General features: G+C 34.8%; 1 protein-coding gene across 1 annotated transcript; it reads left to right on the plus strand.

The window, feature by feature from the left end:
• The first annotated feature begins 24 nt into the window (after positions 1–24).
• On the plus strand, positions 25–20,716 carry PPWD1 (peptidylprolyl isomerase domain and WD repeat containing 1). Its single transcript, XM_033111050.1, has 11 exons — positions 25–276; positions 3,444–3,546; positions 5,306–5,406; positions 5,556–5,676; positions 6,949–7,396; positions 10,699–10,889; positions 11,722–11,911; positions 15,293–15,474; positions 18,212–18,293; positions 19,187–19,369; positions 20,414–20,716. Exons 1-11 carry the CDS (start codon positions 87–89, stop codon positions 20,555–20,557), a joined length of 1,935 nt encoding a protein of 644 aa, XP_032966941.1. The 5' UTR covers positions 25–86; the 3' UTR covers positions 20,558–20,716.
• The last annotated feature ends 199 nt before the right edge of the window (positions 20,717–20,915 follow it).

The following is a 20,915-nucleotide window of genomic DNA, read 5'->3' on the forward strand; positions in this document are numbered from 1 at the left end:
CGGCCGCTGTCGGTAAAGTTGCGCCGCTGCCTTGCGATTGGTCGCCGATCTGTGTGTGTCGCGCCTTTTCCGACGATTCGGCCAACATGGCGGCAGAAGGTGATTCACAGCAAAGGAGGAGAAGGCGCCGGGACCCGGAGGAACCGGAAAAAACGGAACTCAAAGAAAGAGAGCTGACAGTGGCAGTACCAGTGGCCCAAGAGAACGAAGACGATAATGAAGAGCGCTGGGTTGGGCCTTTACCTGTAGAGGCAACATTGGCCAAGAAGAGGAAAGGTAGTCACGGTGATAAGCACAGGGCGAGGTGGAATGCTGCGAGCCACGAGTAGGAGAGTTCAAGCCAGACTCGAAAACGGGTGGTGTGTTTGTGGGGTTTTGTGCCTTAAGAACGGAGGGTCGTCTTCTCACTTCTGGCCACTCTGTACTTGTACGTCCTCCTGAAAGAGTGATGTGGGCGCAGTACAGTGTCTTTTTTATAATATCAAACACTGTTAATCACTGATTTGTTATAACAGATGCTAATGCTTACTTGTGCCAAGACTTACTACGTGTTTAGCACCTCTCTTTTAATCCCTGCAGCCATATGAGGTTGGAGTTTCTAACTCCGTGTAGCAGTTGTGGAAAAAAAGTACTGGTTCTCTGAGGCTTTTAGCCGAGGAGTGGGAAATGTGTTGGGAAGCGGAGGAACGGCAGTGCCTATTTAGAATCGTAAAGTGTAGGTAATGCTAATTTCCACCCTGACTCTTCCACTAATGAGTTTTCTGACCTAGGGAAGGTTACGTAAGTTACCTGGATCACACATTTTTCATTTAAAAGCCGAGGTCTGTGGTTCTCAATCCGTACTCGTTACATACCATGGCATGAAGCATTTTGCCACTACTGTGGAATAGTGACAAAATTTTACCAAATAAAAGGAGTGGGTAAAGGGATAGATTAAATTTTCTTGTTTTTCAAGTTGTTCAATGAAACGTTTTCCTTAAACGTATAGGACCATGAAAATGTGATCTTTGTGAAAGCTCAAATCTTACTTTATCATTCTCCCTACTTAACTCTTCAGTGATTTCTCATTATTTTCAAAACAAAGTCCCTAACCTCCCTAACATGTCATACAAGGCCCTTCGTGATATTATTTCTCATCCAACCAGCATATTTCCATACTTTCCTCTCCTAACCCCTGTCATTTCTCCTCTGCGCTCCAGCCATACTCATTTTCTCCTCTGGATGACGGTCAGGCTATCATAGTGTCTCTCTACCTGGAATTATTCCCCTCACCCCTTTCACTTGGCTAACTTTTGTGCATCCTTTAGCTCTCAACTATCACCTCTGGGAAGCCTGTGACTTCTCCATTCTGGGCTGAGTTTCTAAAGCACATTGCTGATAACTCTGAGGTAATGTTTATGGTGCTGAATTTACAGGTAGCTTTCAAATTTTATGTGTCCAAATTTTGAAGAAGCAGCTTTTTAGAACTTTGTACATTGACACCCTTAATGTGCATTACCTTTTTTACTGCCAGGTCTTCCTAATAAATGTTTCCATAGCAACTTTTTCCTCATTGCACCGGCTGCATTTTTAAATTGTATATTTATTCATGTCATAGATTAATGTTTCTCTCCATTGCTAGAACTATAAGGATATAGGAGCTAGTTTTGCTCCAGTGCTTGGTACAGTGCTTCGCATATAGCAGATACTCAGTATTTACCGAATGAATGAATATTATTGTGTTTATGATTGATTTAGAATATTTTTGCATATCCTCTTCTATGGAAATAAGTGGGGGAATGAGAAAATCCAAATATATCAAAGTGCTGATATTAGTGTTTTGAGAAAAAGATCTTATAAATTTAATACAATTCAGAGATGGAAATCATTAGGTATGAAAATCTTCACCCTTAATTAGATGCTTATTGTATTTAAGCCAGTCAGCAGTGTATTCAGTTTGAATAAAACTGAAATTTTAAAACACATTAAATGTTAAAAAAAATAAAAATCAATGAAGATTTTTATCTAAAAAAAGTGTTTTAGCTTTCTAGGAATGGAACCATTTCCTTTAATATGTTCTTTGGACATTGAATTTCTGTATACATTTTCGGAAAGACATTATGAATAATTATATGGCACTACCTTTAATTAAACTCATGGATTCTCAACGACAGGAACTATGTGTTGCTCTTCTTTATGCCCGTGTACCTTAAAACCTATTTCGTTTTCAATAAAATCTGTTCAACAAGTGAACTAACAAACAGCAAAAGGAATGTGTATCAAATAGGATTAAATTTAACTGCATATTACAGAAAAACTCAAAATGACAGTAACATTAAAAAGATAGAGGTATACTTCTCTCGCATGTAAAAGAAGCCCCAAAGTAGGCAGTCTAGGATTGATGTAGGGGCTCAGAAGGAACCTCGGCTGTTTCCTGCTTTTAGCCCTAACATCACTAGGGTATGGCCCTCATTTTTGTCCTAAACAGTTATTAAAATTACAGTGCACGTATCCCAGTTCAAGCTGGATTGAGGAAGGGAAGAATGGTACACCTTTTCAAGGAGACTTCTTTACCATCGCACAATTTTAACATCTCACAACTCTTCCACTTTTATCTCATTGATACATGGTCACACCTAACGGCAGGAGAAGGTGAGAGAGGTCATCTTATAGCTGCTGTTATAAAAATGGGGATTCTGTTAATAAAAGTGAAGGGAAAAATAGTTCGTCAAACTAGCTTTGAGTCTTCTATACAGTAGTTATAAAAAGCTGAAATAACTCATCATATGTAATTTAGCAACTTTTTGTAGGTAGTTTGGCCATCACTGGACTTTTATTAGGTACACTTATAATGTCAGTTTTTTACTAGTAAAATTGTTTATAGTGCATGTAATGAAATCACTCTGTCCTCAGATTACCGCTCTTACAAATGTTTTGCCACGGAAAAATGAGAAGCACTCAACTGGATATTCTCTAGGATTTTCTCAGTTCTAAAAAAATCCCAGTATCAGTGACTTCAAAGAGGATCAGTGCCTTAAAGATATGAGACATCTTAATAGATGGCCATTGGCTTCTTATTACTTATTTAAATTAGCACTAATAATTGAATCTACATGGTTAGAAAGGTGGTTGTAGTATTTTCATGAAGCTTTTTAAGGTTTTTGGTTTTGTTTTTTTAATGGAATCTTCAAACTCAGTTCTTAAGTTCTGGGGACAGTTAGCATCTATATTAACACCTGGAACTCATCTTGACTTAATAAATAATAGTGCTTTTCAGTACTGTGCAATAATAAAAGTTACAACTGACAGACACTGCATTTTTATTTTCATCACATGTGGAATTGAAAGAAATTAAAGAAAATCTAGATGAAACTACAAAATAGAACTTAGAAAACTTAAAGAAAATACAAAATAGTATTTAGTTCCAGTTGTTAAAAATAACCTTTTTTCTTTGCTTTTTTTAGTTCTAGAGTTTGAAAGAATCTATCTTGATAATCTCCCCAGTGCATCTATGTACGAGCGCAGTTACATGCACAGAGATGTTATTACCCATGTGGTATGCACCAAGTAAGTCGATCACATTTTTTTCCCAAGATTTTTTTTTTTTAAAATGCTTAAATTTTGAGGTGGACTTGTAGAAGTAACTTTAGGATATTATGGATTTCTATATAATTCCACAGGTTCTGTAATAATTTTAAGTCCTACATGTTCTTTCCTATGTCATACAAGGAATGAATGTATTATATTTCCTAAGAACTCTTTAGTTTGTGTGTATGTCTTTTGGAGATAAAATGACAAAAAGGGATGAACCAGGTATTGTCTGAGCTTCCCAGAAAAAAGAGTATATTACTTAAGATGGGAGTAATTGGTAGCTGGCCTCTTCAGTACTACTAATGGGGAAAATGATGAGAACTAAGACATCCTGGAAATGTCACAGCACCTTCAAGGTAGATGAACGGGGATTTGGAACAGGATAATAATAGTAATATACTTCTGTATGTTAAGTTCATATTATCTCCAGTACTGTTCTAAAGCTTTTTCACAAATTATCTTAAGAACAAGCTTATGAAGTAGTAATATAATCTGCATTTTATAAATAAGGAAACAGGTTTAGATGAGGCTGGAGGAAAAAAATGGCAAGGGCTAAATCCCAGCATTTTATATTCCTTACCTGGATTTTGAACCTGTAATCAGGAGAGTAACATCAGATTTATTACCTTAAAGACCACTCTGGCTGTGGTGAAATGAATGGATTTAGATAGGGTAAGAATGGATTCAGTGAGAGCAGTTAGGAGATTAGTATAGAAATTGGGATGAGATGTGATGGATGATATTGGCAGTAATTATGGAAAGAAGTAAATGAATTACTTTGTTCTTTGGATCAATCTACTCTTGATTTCTTGGAGACAATTTAAGATATAAATTTAATTAAATAAAATATCTATATTTCATTTATAGGATAATTCTGACCAAACATGAACACTTTTCCTAGTCCAAAGTTGTCAGTGTATAAAGCAGCATATTGCACTAGCATTGCTAACACTCTCAAATTTTTTTTTTTTCTCTTTTTAACCCAAGGCAGCAGAGTATAATAGAAAGAATAGGTTCTGAAGTTAGGCAGATCTGATCATTGAATGCCATTCTCCAGCTATGGACCTAGGGCAAATACAGTTAACATTTTAAAACTATTTCCTAATTTGTAAAATGGTAATAAAAATACCCTCTAATAGAGTTGCTGTAAAGACTAATGTGTGTCAAGTACTTGACACATACTAGGTTTCAATAAATAGTTTCTATTTTTATGTACCTCACAGGCAAGATGATTCTGTACAAAATCTTTTTCATAGTTTAAACAAGCAAAATACCTTGGCTAGGTTATAAAACAAACACGTTGAATTTTGCTATATATGAAAGCAGTATGTTGAAACTTAATTATTTATCAGCTTCTGAAAAATAGAACATTTTCCTTGTAAAAGGAGTGCCTATAGGGTAATTTTAGCATAAAAGGACCCCATGGTCTCGTGATTCCTGGTGAGATTTCTTTTTTTTAATATCACATCCTAGCTAAATTTGGATCCTAGCTCTTAAGATTAAAATTAAGTTTAAAATTAACAGCACCAACTGTTGTCATATCCAGAAATGAGCTTCAAAATTTGAAGTGTTCCATCTACCCTAATATAGTGGCCTGAATAAACGAAGATTTGGGTTTTTTTGAAAAACCTATTATAAAAGAGTCAAAGATTGTCAGTGAATGATTGCTTTAAGGGGTATTGAGTGATTCATAGATTTGTTTTAGAAATTAACTTTTACAATTTTATATATGCAGGACAGACTTCATTATTACTGCCAGTCATGATGGACATGTTAAGTTCTGGAAAAAAGTGGAAGAGGGAATTGAATTTGTTAAACATTTTCGTAGTCACCTGGGTAAGAATTTCAAATTTTTCTTTCTTTTTTGGGGGGAGGGGGACTCTTTAAAACTGTACTGGTTAACATTTCTTTTAAAGTGTTTTTTTCTTTGAATCGTGCATTTATTTCATTGGTATTTGATCTTTTAATTTCTTTGATTTAAATAGGAGTCATTGAGAGTATTGCAGTTAGCTCCGAGGGAGCGTTGTTCTGTTCTGTGGGTGACGATAAGGCAATGAAGGTGTTTGATGTCGTGAACTTTGACATGATCAATATGCTGAAGCTTGGGTGAGTCCTTTATACATGATACGTCTTTTAATTTAGTGAAATAATACTTAAACTCCATCATTTCATAGGTATTTCTAAACAGAATACATTACTATGCCATTAAAAAATGTACCTTTGGGAAACTTAGCTATGGTGAATTCTGGTTTTGATGCTATGTGGAGGCTTCTGCTGTGGGTTTTGTCATTAATCACTGCAGAAATTTCCAAACAGCATCATAGCAAGAATTTATTATATCCGTTTAACACTACTTAACAAGAAGGATCATCATATCTAATTTACTGGTACCTAGAATTAACTTCTTTGTTGTGCTTATTTCAGTAATATGGTATTGTGTTCTTACAAATCTTACGCACATTTTTGGAATTGAGGTTATTTGTTGGTGATTTTAAACTTGAAGTATATTGATACCCTAACTTTGTAGTTAAACTGCACAATAATAAGACTAATACTTTGTTTTAAGCATGTCTTTTTTAAGATAACGCACTAAATTTATATATTTCTAAATAAATGTCAGCTTGAAAGTTATAGCATTATCAGAAACAGTTTTGGGACTTGTCTTAGTCTGCTTAGACTGTCATAATAAAAGACCATAGAGTAAGTGGCTTAAACAACAGAAATTTATTTTCTCACAGTTCAGGAGGCTGCAAAGTCCAAGATCAAGGTTCCAGAAGGGTTTGGTTTCTGCTGTGGATTCTCTTCTGTGTTTTACACTGTGTCTTCATTGGCAACTGGGGAGAGGAAACGATATCTCCCTATTCTTGGAAGGCCACAAGCATATGGGAATAGGGCCCCACTCTCCAGTTACTAATAATGAGAGTGTAATATAAGAATGTTTTTCTTTTGAGCATAGTCAAAACTAAAGTATTTTGATCTTTAATATTTCAAGAATGGATTTGTAATGTATACTGTTACATGCTAACCTAGTTAAGAGTAAGTTATACATCGATTGAGACATAGAGATCCCAAAAGCAATGCCCCGTAATATTTTAAGGCCCAAGTCTAACTAGGTTTCATTATCTACCCAAGAGAAGTAAATGGTTTGCTATACAATTCTCTTGTAGTTTGATAGCTCCTCAGAAGTTATTTCATTGGTGAGGTCAGGAAGAGAAAACTTAGTAACTGTTCTTAGTTATTCCTCTCCATTCTGTATCTCTGCTTTTTTTGAGCAAGGAATCCAAAACTAGCTAAATCACTGGCCAGGACATTTTTTGGTGGTGCTAATGCTTACTTGTGTTGACCTCTTTTTTTCCCCTCAATTCTTTACTGTTTCAGCTATTTTCCTGGACAATGTGAGTGGATCTATTGCCCAGGGGATGCTATATCTTCAGTTGCTGCTTCTGAGAAGAGTACAGGAAAAATTTTTATTTATGATGGTCGAGGAGATAACCAGCCACTTCATGTTTTTGACAAACTCCATACATCACCTCTTACTCAGATACGGCTAAACCCAGTTTACAAAGCAGTAGTGTCTTCTGACAAATCTGGAATGATTGAATACTGGACTGGGCCTCCTCATGAATATAAATTCCCCAAAAATGTGAACTGGGAATATAAAACTGACACAGATTTATATGAATTTGCCAAGTGCAAGGCTTTTCCAACCAGCATATGTTTTTCACCGGATGGAAAGAAAATAGCTACAATTGGTACTGATAGAAAAGTCAGAATTTTCAGGTTTTTAACTGGAAAACTCATGAGAGTCTTTGATGAATCACTAAGTGTAAGTGCAATTTATATTTATTCAGATTTTACATTTCTGAAAATCTTTATTTTGTGCTATTTCTTAAAAAGATTTTTCTGAATATAGATATTTAGATTGATAGTTATTTTCTCTTAGCACATTAAAGATAATATTCAACTGCTGTCTTGTATTGTTGCTCTTCAAAAGTGTCTTCCCTGGGTTTATGATGTAAACCTAGCCAGTTACCCTTCTACTTACATGGCTGTTTTTTCAGTTTTGTTTTATTTGTAAGCCGATTCTCTTAAGATCCTCAAAACTCATTCTAGGCCCCCTTCTCTTCCCACTCCGTTCATTCCTGTCTGACTACTCCCAGATTTATTTCTCCAGCTTTCTATTATGAACAGACTGGTCCTATCCCTTTTTTCCCTGTTTTCATGAATGGCATCAACATCCATCTACTTGCACAAGCCAGATATTTGAGTCCTCCATAACTCTAATTCTTTATCCCTCTATTTAATTTCTCATGAGTCCTGACAATTTTACTTTCTAAATATGCTTTAAATCCATCCATTTCATTTCAGCATAGCTGGCACTACCCTATCATGATTTTTTTGCCTGGTCTATTGCATGGCCTACTGCTTATATCTATTCTGGCTTTCTCCTAATCTGTTATCCATGCTATATACCCAGAGCAGTCTTTTGAAAGCACGTATCTGATCATGTTCTCCTTTGAACCCCTCCCCCATTTCTCCCATTACGTATTGAACTCCTCCTTCAAATCTCAAAGAATCAATTCTTTCGGGAATTTTTCACTGTTCATTCAGTCTAGGACAACTTTTTTTATGTGACTATATATCACTGTTTATTTTAAAGCATTTGGTATGGTCTTATTTGATTATGTGTATCAACTCCCAGTAGACTAAACTATGCGATTGATCTATGGTCCTGTATCTGTTTTGGTTCATGATATTATCTCCAGCATTAAGAACAGGATCTGACACGTAATTACTGCTAACAAGAATTTGTTAGAGCATATAGTTGTATAGGTTTATCAATGCAAAGTTAACTGCTTTTTGTGGAAACTTGGGTCTCATCAACTGTTTTCATCAGGTGGTTCTCTGCCGATGGTGTGCTCTGGGAATCTGGGTTGAACCTTTGTAGCAATAATGTTTACTGTGTGACAGTGTTGATTCCACAGTCTTGGTAGTGACCAGTTTACATTATATTCTTTGCATTAAGCTCTTCAGAAATTCTATCACTTTTATAAATGACACTCCTGTTTGGTGGCAAGTGGTAACAAGCTAGATAGATTATCTGCCTGAAGTAATGTGATTTGAGACAAACGTAAAATTCTATTTGCTAGTCAAATCATCCCTGTGACTCATTTTATTGGAAGGAGGTAGCTTTCTACTATGCTTTTAAGAAAAGAAGAAACCTTGGTGGTGATGTTTTCTTCTTTAGTGGTGGCTGGTAATTAGGTATTAGTTTCAATTTAAGTATAATTTAAAAACTCTACCAACTTGCAGCTCTTCCAAGATTCCTTAGGAAAAGAAACATTCAAATCCTAGTGCCTGGGTATTTTATGATTGGTCTCATAAATTTAATCTCAATCAATTTTATGATTGATCTTAGTAAATCTCTTAACATACATACTCTGAGCTGTTCCATCCACTCCTTTGTTGTCTTCAACATTTGTCAAAGTGACAGAACTAAGGTATTAAGAGGTCAGTGGTCAGTACAGTAGTAAAGCCTATGATAGAAGTTGAGATTCATAATAAGAGTTTGAAAAAAAAAAAGCAAATGCCAATTAAATTAGTTACAGTGCTAGTGAGTAGTCAATGACTGGAATTTCAAAGTTCCACGTTACAGGGGGAGGTTTCTAACCAGTTAAGTGTCCTAGTACAACAGATGAGAAATTTAATTGGATGAAGTTGTATCTTTTAGTATTTATTAACCAGAATCACTGCATATGGCCACACAACTGTGTATTAAAGAGGCCCTGCTAGAATACTGTAAAAAGATTTTGATGTGCTTATCACATTGGGTTAACATTTATGAAATACATGTTGTTTGTTCCCTAACACACATACTGCCTTTTGATTTTCAGAGTATATTGTTCTTTCCAGATCTAAAAAAAAACAAAAAAACTGGAGATTTCCAGTTAACATAGGCATGAAAAAAGGATAGAAGTAGATGAGACCTAAGTCTGGCCTATTTTAATCTACATTGGAGAGCTACTTTTGAATTCTGCTCTTTGATGCCCTAAACGTCTGGAAAACTGAATGTAAAGAGAGTATCTTTTGGGAGGCTTGTCGTGTAATAGTGCATAATAATTAAGATGTGATCTCTATTTTGAAAATTGTGTTTTAACTATGCTAAAGAAAAGTAAACAAAATTTTCATACTAAAGTGCACCCATATCTATCCTATGTCCTAGTTATCTAATGATATTCTAACTGTAGTTGTGCTCAATGTCAAAATAGCTTGAAACATTTTCTGAAATACCGTGAAATTGTTATACATTAGTGAAATAATAAGAGTTCATTCATTGAACAAAAATGGAGTGCTTGTTATACAACTCGTATGTCAGGCCCCAGGATCCTTGAATAAGGACCTCATAGTCCATAGCTACGGTGTTTCCCCAAAAATAAGACTGGGTCTTACATTAAGTTTTGCTCCAAAAGACACATTAGGGCTTATGTTCAGGGGATGTCATCCTGAAAAATCATGCTAGGGCTTATTTTCTGGTTAGGTCTTATTTTCGGGGAAACACGGTATTGCCCAATGTAGTAGCCACTAGCCACATGTGGCTCTTAAGCACTTGGTATGTGCCTAGTCCAAATTGAGATCAGCTGAAAGTATAAAATACAAGATTTCAAACTTTAATATAAGAAAAAGGTGTAATTTATCTCAATTTTATTAAATTGCTTAATATTTTGGATATATTGGGTTGAATAAAACATTATTAGTTTTACCTGTTTATTTTGCTTAATGTGGCTACTTGAAAATTTTATATTACATGTGTGGTTTGCATTGTATTTCTATCAAAAAGTGCTAGTCTATAGCTTATAAAAGGCAGCACATATATTGTTGTTTCTGTAGGAAAAGCAGTAATTATATTAACTGGTTTTGTTTTAATTAGAGAAATCAGTTAGTGTAAATATATTTTATGATTGAACTTACTGATGTCTTTTTATTTCCTGCTTAGTGTTTGGAATTCTCCTTAAGAATATATATAAGTATACAGACTGTCAGTGACTCTTCATGTATACTCTGCTTCTATTTAAATTCTCATTCCCTTTATTATGTAGCTTTTTTGTTAATAAATGGTTTATTTCCTAGATGTTTACTGAACTACAGCAGATGAGGCAGCAGCTCCCAGACATGGAGTTTGGCCGACGAATGGCTGTAGAACGTGAGTTGGAGAAGGTGGATGCAGTGAGATTAATTAATATAGTTTTTGATGAAACTGGACACTTTGTGCTGTATGGAACAATGCTGGGCATTAAAGTCATAAATGTAGAAACAAACCGGTAAGCTTTAATATGATGTATGTTTTTTAAAAATGCATTTATGGGGGACCATTTCCTCGGTCGGGGAAACAATGAGAGTTTTGTTTGTTCCAAGACAAGTGGAATGGTCCCAAATGTCTAAACTTAACCAAATGTTTTGACTGGATTTTTCTGTGGTCTTTTGGTTGTTTATAATCTTATGTAAAAAGTTTCCACTCATGTTTGTAAAAGAAATGGAAAGAAGATATGCATAGTTTCAAGTTTTTTGTTTTTTTTTTTAACAAGTTATAGTCTGTCTTTTGCTTATTGATTTAAATTAGCCTGGTTCATGTTAAACGTTGCCAAATATTTTAACCACAGAATTCAGCATTACATCCTGCTAGACATAAAATCAGAAGTTAAAATGCATGAAACCACAATAAGCCTTTTGTACAAACAGTCCATTTGGTCTTAGTACAGAATAGCTACAATCAGATACTATCATTGAATGTAAATAAAAAGAACTTAAAGTATATTTTAAGGAGAAAAAATCTTGTGCTGTACATTCTCACATATAAACAAATTTGTATTGTAGTTCTTGGCAATACAAAATCTTTGAAGGTTTGCAGATAGGTTAAAATAATAGGGATAGGTTAAAACTGTATGAGTGAATGATTGTGTTTTTTTAACGTAAAAATTATAGCTGCCTACCAATTTTAAATAACTTTTTTGGGGGGTAGAGAAATACTTTTTAAAAACCTTTCACTAGTTGTTTTGTACAAAGATAAAGATAACTATTCCCTGCTTTTATCTGTATAGTTGTAATAATTAGAGTTAATTCTGATGATTTTATTGTGTAAAACGTGTTTTCCAGGTGTGTGCGGATCTTAGGCAAGCAAGAAAATATTAGAGTGATGCAATTGGCTTTGTTCCAGGGAATAGCCAAAAAACATCGTGCTGCAACTACTATAGAAATGAAAGCTTCTGAAAACCCTGTTCTTCAGAATATTCAAGCTGACCCAACAATAGTCTGCACATCTTTCAAAAAGAATAGATTTTATATGGTATGTGGAAGTTCTAAGAGATAGATCTTAATGTTTCTTCCAGTTTGGTTGGAGTTTTATTTTCTTAGCTTGTGCTTTCAACTGAAGAGAATGTTGGCAATAATAGCAGACTTTCTAAACAACCAGAATACCATCTTACAACATTAATATTGTAGAATTTTTAACTAGGACTTGATTTTAAGTATTTCTGTACTGTTTTCCATCCTGTTTTGAAAATTTTTCAACCTGGCTTCTACAACTATTTGTGTTGTCTAAGATGATAGGAAGTAAGTGGTCATGGTAATAATTGAATCCAAAATAGTTTTGCTATGGGGTTTTAAAAATTCTTCTGTGTTTTTATTATTTTACAGTTTTTACTCTTGAATACATCTCCCCCACACTTGCACACTTTCTTGTCTACACATTTCTTTTTTTTAATCTTTTGACTGCATTGTAACGTTGCTGTCTTGGAATTGTTTATTCCTGAGGATTTTTTTTTTTCCGGGAGAATTAAAAGTACTTTGCATGTTAACTAAAATTGGGCTCAAAATCAAACTACCTAGGAGTAACATCGTCCTGATTGTTCAGCCAAGCAGAAATGTCCCAAAAGCCTAGAGACCCCTGCCCTGGCATTCTTTCCTTCACTGCAGTCAGAGACTTCCTAAGGCCCGAATGTGATTACAGCGGGTCCTTAAATAACGTTTCGTTATAATGTTGATGAGAAAAAAAAATTGACTCTTGGACAGGACCAATGTCAGTGTGGAGTTTGCACATTCTCCCCATGTCTGTGTGGGTTTTCTCCAAGTTCTCTGTTTTTCTCCCACATCCCAAAGATGGGCATGATAGGTTAATTGGTGTCTAAATTGTCCCAGTGTGAGAGCGAGCAAGCGCACTCTGCAATGGAGCAGTGTTCTGTCCAAGGGTAATTCCTATCCTGAGCCCTTCTCTGAGCTGCTGGGATAGGCTCCAGCTACCCATGATCCTAAAGTGGAATAAGGGGGTTGGAAAATAATTATCTACTTTATTAATCTTTTTTAACACAGGTATAGCTCACATTTATTTCAATGTTCGATTTCAATGTTTAATATTAGAAGCGTTTTAGGTCTTTATTGAGAAGTTTGGTGATGTTTTCGTGACCAGAAAGAAAGCTATAGGAACTTATCCCATTTATATCAATTAGCCTATGGTAAAATTGGTTTTGTTCTACATTGTTTTGATTCAAGTCCCAGTGTCCAAGAACCTATCAATGACCTTAAGTGAGGACTTACTGTATTTCTCTGCCCTAAATCCTTTAATGACTTCCTAGCTGTCTACATTAGCTGGCCCTCCTAGCTTATCTTTCTTCATTTTCAGTTCATTTGCTACACTGACCATACTGAACTTGATCCCATTTGCAATAGTTGAGTATCCTTTTTTACCTCCTAAGCATTTGCACAGGCTATTCCCTTTGCCAGCCACACATCTCTCCCCAACTCCCACTCATAATTCACATCTCGGTTTGGCAGCCTTCTCTGAAATCTAGTCTGGGTTAGGTGTGCCTCCTGATGTTGGTGTCACGTATCACACTCTTTGGAATAATTTGGTGGGTTTTTTGTTTGTTTGTTTTTTGGTTGCTGATATTGTCATCTCCTCATGATGATATAAAATCTGTAAATACAGGCACTGTTTTCTTGATTATTAAGTCCACAAATTTTGGTAAAGTGTCTGGCCCCCTATAGTATACTCATTCATTCAGCTGATATGCTGTAAGCAGCTGTGATGCTATTAAGGTTGCCAGCATTTGATAAATGTAGGAAAATAATTTTTTTAACCTTAATTTAACTGTTTTGAAGGTAAAAATTAATCATAAAAGAGAATTCTTGATATACACTAAAAACATATACAATTTCCATCCACTTTATTAAAAACCTAAGTAACAAGTTGTGTTTTGTTTTTCTTTCCCCAGAGTTTACTTTAATGTTGATTAAATCACACATTCCTTGTAAACTTTGAAGAAATAGAAAAACAAAAATAAGTGACTCGTACTGTCTTTATATAGCTAACATGTTCATGAATGAGCTTTCAGTTTTATTACATGTACATAATCTTAAGCAAAATTAAAATGGCATATATATATATATATATATATATGTATGCATATATATGTATGTGATTTCCTTTTTTCAAATCCAGTATCATGAAGTAAAATTTTACAAAATTTGAACTTTAGTAATCCTATATGTGAGCTAAATCAAGGTAAGTATTTAAAAATTAATATAAATAAATAATATTAATTCTTTAATATTCCTTTGAAAACTGGAGAATAAGATGTTAAGGCAATAACATCCTAACTTGGTTGTTTCTTTTTTTTGGATTATGTCCAAGTGGATCAAGGAATATTAGGCAAGAGGGCCTGGGACATTAGCTTTACCCTCCTGGAACTCATTTGGCATCAAGTAGAGCTTTCTTGGGAGGAAAGATGTCTACTTATTTAGAGTTAAATAAAAGAAACAGGCCTTGGGAAGTCCAGAGTTTTAACAACTGAAAGGTTTTTCTAATTCTCCTTATACCCTGAGGATTGTGAGATTTCTACAACTTCATTCAGAATTTGCGTTCTTTCTTCTAAACTTCAGGGTTCAGCTATATTAGATGGTGCTCTGCAAAAAAAAAAAAAAAAAAAAGTCACGATCTATTACTGATTGGTCTTTGAATCCTCATCCTACCTAGCATGTGGTCCTGCTCATAATAATTATTAATATGTATATAGTACCCTCTATATGGTAAAAACTGTTCTCTAAGCACTTCATCCCTTCATTTAATCTTCACAAGGTATCATTTTGAGGTACTTCCTGTTATCACCATTTAGAATGAGGAAATGGACAAAATAAATTTACTTCCCCAAAGTCACATAACTAGTAAATGGCAGAGTTGGAATTCAAACCCAAAGATTCCAGACTGAAAAGCTATCAATAGGTGGCAGGGTAGGACATGCTAGAATGCAGAAGTAGAGAGGTACCTCACATAAAACTGCATCTTGTTAAATATGAGCCCCCAATATTTCTACCCCAAAGGATATTAAATCCTACTTGAAATCGTACATCTTCATTATATGGATTATTTTCATATTAGATAAGTATAAAAATAATTTAACTTCCTATACATCCTATAATAGGAAGTAATTCCTGAAATAAGGATTTCTTCTGATGTGAATTCTTCCTTTCCTCAAATACTGCATTAGAAATGAATTTTTTTAAATCAAAGTCATAAATTAATTTTTATAACTTGTAATAATTTTGTTTTTTATTTTAAAGAATCAGCATGCTATTAAAGAAGTTACTAAACTTGAGAAATGAAATTTTCTTGTTCATAATTTTTAACCCGATGAAAAATTTAATTCAATCACTTTTTATTTTCCTCCTTGAGTTTACCAAACGAGAACCAGAAGATACCAAAAGTGCAGATTCTGACCGAGATGTTTTTAATGAGAAACCTTCTAAAGAAGAAGTCATGGCAGCTACTCAGGCTGAAGGACCTAAACGAGTTTCAGACAGTGCGATTATCCACACAAGCATGGGAGACATTCACATCAAACTTTTTCCTGTTGAGTATGTACTGTTTTTGTCAACTTAAAAGACCAATGTAAATGTGTATATTTGAAGAAACTATGCAACTTAAAACTCTTGTTATTTTGACTTAAGAAATTTTAAAGAATTGAAATGTGTGATAGAGCAACAACCCTGAGATTTCTGATAATCATTCCACTAGAAAATAGGAAAGGTTTTTATACATATATACACATATTTAACAGGTTTATAAAATAAGGACAAAATGTAAAAGTGCTAAATGTAAACTGTAAAGTGATATATAAACATATATTACTATTAATGTTAATTGCACATCCCAACTATAAGTTTTGTGGCTCACTTATTTTTAACTGGCTTTCCTCTCAAAGCAAATGCTTAAGGAGAGGATAATTATTTTTCCTTCCTGACAGTTGCCAGACATCTACTTAACCTCTTCCTTAGTCCCAGAAGTTACATGTTTTAAAAATAAATTCCAATAAAGCACATAAGGGCTTCCATTGAAAAAAGAAAAGTATTCTAGACAGTTTAGAAGTTTGCAAAATGAACATAGAATATCAAATACAATAGAGTATCTGGCTAGTCTTAATGCAAAGGGTGACATCTTGTACAACACCTTTACTTAAAAGTACTTATTTATTGGCTATGGATGTTTTATCATACCACACTGTGGTACTGAACAAAGAACCAGGCAGTTCCAGCATCCTGGACCATCTCATTTCAAGTGCTCAGAACCCATGTAGCCCTTAAGCGTGTTATTCCCTGATGTACTTCGTGCAAGATTCTCTTGATTTTTCCCATCCATTCCCAGCACGAAGAGCTAGTTATTAGATGATGTACCGTATTAAACCATTCCATGAGATTAGTTAATATTATTTAGAAAGCTTCACATTCATTGTGTGTGATTGTCATTTAAAGTTGATTAAATATAGGAGATACTTCAGTGAATAAGTCCTTGGTCAGGAATATGACACTGTACCATAACATTTTTATAAAAAAAATTACCCTAAACTGGAATAATTGGGTTGGGAAATAGTTATCTTTCTTTTATTAATCTTTTTTTAATGTATATATAGCTCACATTTATTTTAATGTTTAATATTAGAAGTGTTTTGGGTCTTTATTTAGAAGTTTGGTGATGTTTTCGTGACCAGAAAGAAAGCTATAGGAACTTACCCCATTTATATCAATTAGCCTATGGTAAAATTGGTTTTGTTCTACATTGTTTTGATTCAAGTCCCAGTGTCCAAGAACCTATCAATGACCTTAAGTGAGGACTTACTGTATTTCTCTGCCCTAAATCCTTTAATGACTTCCTAGCTGTCTACATTAGCTGGCCCTCCTAGCTTATCTTTCTTCATTTTCAGTTCATTTGCTACACTGACCATACTGAACTTGATCCCATTTGCAATAGTTGAGTATCCTTTTTTACCTCCTAAGCATTTGCACAGGCTATTCCCTTTGCCAGCCACACATCTCTCCCCAACTCCCACTCATAATTCACATCTCGGTTTGGCAGCCTTCTCTGAAATCTAGTCTGGTGTGCCTCCTGATGTTGGTGTCATGCTTTTTGGAATAATTTGTTTTTGTTTTTGTTTTTTTTGTTTTTTTTTGGTTGCTGACACTGTCATCTCCTCATGGTAATATAAAATTCGTAAATACAGGCACTATGTTTTCTGGACTGTTCAATCTCCAAAGTTTGGTAAAGTGTCAGGCCCATTATAGTGTACTTGTTTTTTGTTTTTTGCTTTTTTTTAATTGGGGAAGGGGAACAGGACTTTTTTTTTATTGGGGAACAGTGTGTACTTCCAGGCCTTTTTTCCAAGTCAAGTTGTTGTCCTTTCAATCTTAGTTGTAGAGGGTGCTGTTCAGCTTCAAGTTGTTGTCCTTTCAATCTTAGTTGTGGAGGGCGCAGCTCAGCTCCAGGTCCAGTTGCCGTTTTCTAGTTGCAGGGGGCGCAGCCCACCATCCCTTGCGGGAGTCGAACAGGCAACCTTGTGGTTGAGAGGACGCACTTCAACCAACTGAGCCATCCAGGAGCTCAGCGATAGCTCAGCTCAAGGTGCCGTGTTCAATTTTTAGTTGCAGGGGGCGCTGCCCACCATCCCTTGCGGGACTCGAGGAATCGAACTGGCAACCTTGTGGTTGAGAGCCCACTGGCCCATGTGGGAATTGAACTAGCAGCCTTCAGAGTTAGGAGCATGGAGCTCTAACCGCCTGAGCCACCGGGCCAGCCCTGTACTTGTTTTTTAGCTGACATATTATAAGCAGCTGTGATGCTATTAAGGTTACCAGCATTTGATAAATGTAGGAAAATAATTTTTGGTTTTTACCTCTAATTTAACTGTTCCGAAGGTAAAACTTAATCACAAGAGGATGTTTCACTGTACCATAACATTGTTTTATTAAAAAAAGTTAACTTTCCTAGGAACTTAATCCACTATATACAGAAACTATATATTTGAAGGTGCTATGGTTGTTATTTTTTAAACTCATAAATAACCTTGAAATTAAATTCTGTCAAACTAAAATAATAAGCAATCTTGATCTAAAGGTACAACATTAAAAAATAACATTATACAACTGCTTATATGTCCTTTCAACTCTTGCTTGTCCTCAGAATAGAAGAGGTTATGAAAAAAATACTGTCTTTCTGAAACATTCAGAAGATATTGAAAACACCATTAGGAAGCAGAACTGCAAAGAAACTGTCTTAAGATGCTCTGAATAGATTTCATATTTTTAAAATATGTCTTACTAGGTGCCCTAAGACAGTGGAAAACTTCTGTGTTCACAGCAGAAATGGTTATTATAATGGACATACATTTCACCGTATAATTAAGGTAAGTTATGCAAATATTATGCTTCAAGGAATAGTATGTTATTACATAACAAGAGGTTTAAGCCTAAGGAATCTTAATCTCTCACACTTTATTAGAAAGGAATAGGAAACATGCACTATGGAAGCCAAAAGAACGGTCATGAATATCAGATCTAGAATCAAAGACAGGAACAGTAGCATAGTTACCTTTTTAGAAACAGTGCAGCAATATTCTGTCAACAGTTGAAAACGGGGTTAGATAATGAGGAGAGGACCATGCTGAGATAAAACCAATAGCCAAAGTAACTGGTTCCTAGTGGCTAGAGAAGGTCTAGATCTAGAAGATACGAACTTAAATAATAGAAGAGCCCAGATGTCACCATTAATACCCGAAGAGCAGAATGAACTCTGCCCAGAATTTTGTTGAGCAGCATTCCATAAAACAGGTGGGGCAGTGATGTAGTTCTTGGTTACTGAGAGGTCTGAGGTGGCAGGAGAAAAATCACATTTCAGGGTTCTGGAGGAATTAGTGAAATGAAATCCAGAAAATCCAAGTGCTTAGGGAAAGGAAGAAGAGTAAGGCAATTATATGAGACCTAAATACTACACAGATGCTAAAACTTATTTAGACTATTAATTGGTTTTAGTTAGATTATTGGGGAAGATAATATATGTCTGTAAGTGAGGAGACCTTTGCATTTTTGTTTTAATCATTGAAATTAGGTAGCAGTTGAGCAATGGAAATACACCATCCAAATTAAAGTATAAATTAATAAGTTTAATAAAATCACTTTATGGAGTAACTGTTAACAAAAGTTTTTACTGAATACAAAACACTCTTGGCAAACATAAGAACTCCAAAGCATACATATAGAAAACAACAGTGTAATGTTTTTTTGTATACTTTCTGTTAAGGGCTTCATGATTCAGACAGGAGATCCAACAGGCACTGGTATGGGAGGAGAAAGCATATGGGGAGGAGAGTTTGAAGATGAATTTCATTCAACGTTACGACACGACAGACCATATACACTCAGCATGGCCAATGCTGGATCAAATACTAATGGATCTCAGTTTTTCATAACAGTGGTACCAACGGTAAGTAGAACAGTATTTTCTGTAAGCCAGAGGTTTATAGTTATGATCTAAGAGTGAATTCAGTGGAAGAAAGAGCTGCATTATTCCCTACCATTATTTATATCTGCCAGGATGTAAAAATGAAAACCATTTAGATTAGCAAATATATTATAAAATTACCTAGCAAATCCGGTTTTACTTTGTAAAACAATACTTCTGTAATTTAGAATACTTGAGTTCTAGTCAGCTTTGCTACCATTAATGTTTTGTACAATCCACAAAACACATTATTTCACCTCTGGGCCTGTTTGTTCATTTTTAGAATGGGAAGATTAGAGTATATGAATTCCTGATTTTAAGACACTTTTTCCCCACATTTTTGTATCTGTGAAGTCAGATGCAACCAGTAATCCATGGCATTGTGCATTTGATGGAATACAGTGTAACAAGATACTCTACTACTATGCAGTTCCACAAAATTATAAAAATTATACACTTAATTTTTGAAATTAAGCACTAAGCAATGAATGAAAAATATTTATAACTACCATATGCCAGTCACATACTAGTAGTCTCACATAATATTCACAATACTTCTAGTGTCAGTATACCAAGTTTTAAATAATAGATGAGAAACAAAAAGACATGAGTAACTTGCCAAAGGTCAAGTAAGTAGCAGAGCTAGCATTTGAGCTCCTCTCTAGTGCCAAAGCACATGCTGCTTAAACTATTCCAAATTGCCTCTTACTTGTGCAGGTAGGGTGCCTGCAGAGAGATTTTAAAGTTTTAGCTTTAATTCTTTAATCCATGCAAAGACACTTACCTTTAGCAAACATTTTCCACCTCCCTTTGGTCTGAAACCTACAGATACCTACATTAAACTATGCTTTTTATTTTTTCTTATAAACATGAAATCACTCTTAAAATCTACTAAGTGAAATTATTGTAAATCTTTTTAATTACATAAAGAAGCATAAATTTAAATCATCTTTAATTTGCTCACCCAGAGGGTGTGATGTAAGAAATCTGGGTTTACCAAGATTTTCTATTTGTCCTCCAACACAGCCTTGGCTTGATAATAAGCATACGGTATTTGGACGAGTGACTAAAGGAATGGAAGTTGTACAAAGGATCTCCAACGTCAAAGTTAATCCCAAAACAGATAAACCCTATGAGGATGTCAGCATCATAAATATTACTGTCAAGTAAACTGATTGTTTCATTGTATCGTGTAAACAAAAATACACATTGTAAACACAGGATTATTTTACATTAGGAATCTCTTAAGACTTGCTGAACATACAAATCATGTTTCAAGGATGCAGTTTTATATTTTTGTATTTTTCATTAAAGGCCACTTTTTAAAAACTTTGCCTTTTTTTTTGCAATATTTCTCATCCTGGGAGGTGAAACATTGAAATGGACTGAATTCAGGCAAATAGCACTCCTTATATGTAATTTCTCATGAGACTCAAAACCATAGTAAATAAGAATGGTATGCATTTGTTTAACTTTTTAAAACATGCCAAATCTGCCCTCATATGTTTCGTCAGATCCATAAAGAAAG

This window comes from Rhinolophus ferrumequinum, chromosome 7 (genome assembly GCF_004115265.2).
Source record: "Rhinolophus ferrumequinum isolate MPI-CBG mRhiFer1 chromosome 7, mRhiFer1_v1.p, whole genome shotgun sequence".
NCBI lineage: Eukaryota > Metazoa > Chordata > Mammalia > Chiroptera > Rhinolophidae > Rhinolophus > Rhinolophus ferrumequinum.

What these genes read in the sequence shown, in the direction of transcription:
- PPWD1 (XM_033111050.1), top strand. Translation starts at nt 87, where the DNA reads ATGGCGGCAGAAGGTGATTCACAGCAAAGGAGGAGAAGGCGCCGGGAC. An exon ending in ATAAATGTAGAAACAAACCG is followed by an intron (nt 10,890 to 11,721) that starts GTAAGCTTTAAT and finishes CGTGTTTTCCAG; the next exon opens with GTGTGTGCGGATCTTAGGCA. An exon ending in TCATAACAGTGGTACCAACG is followed by an intron (nt 19,370 to 20,413) that starts GTAAGTAGAACA and finishes CCTCCAACACAG; the next exon opens with CCTTGGCTTGATAATAAGCA.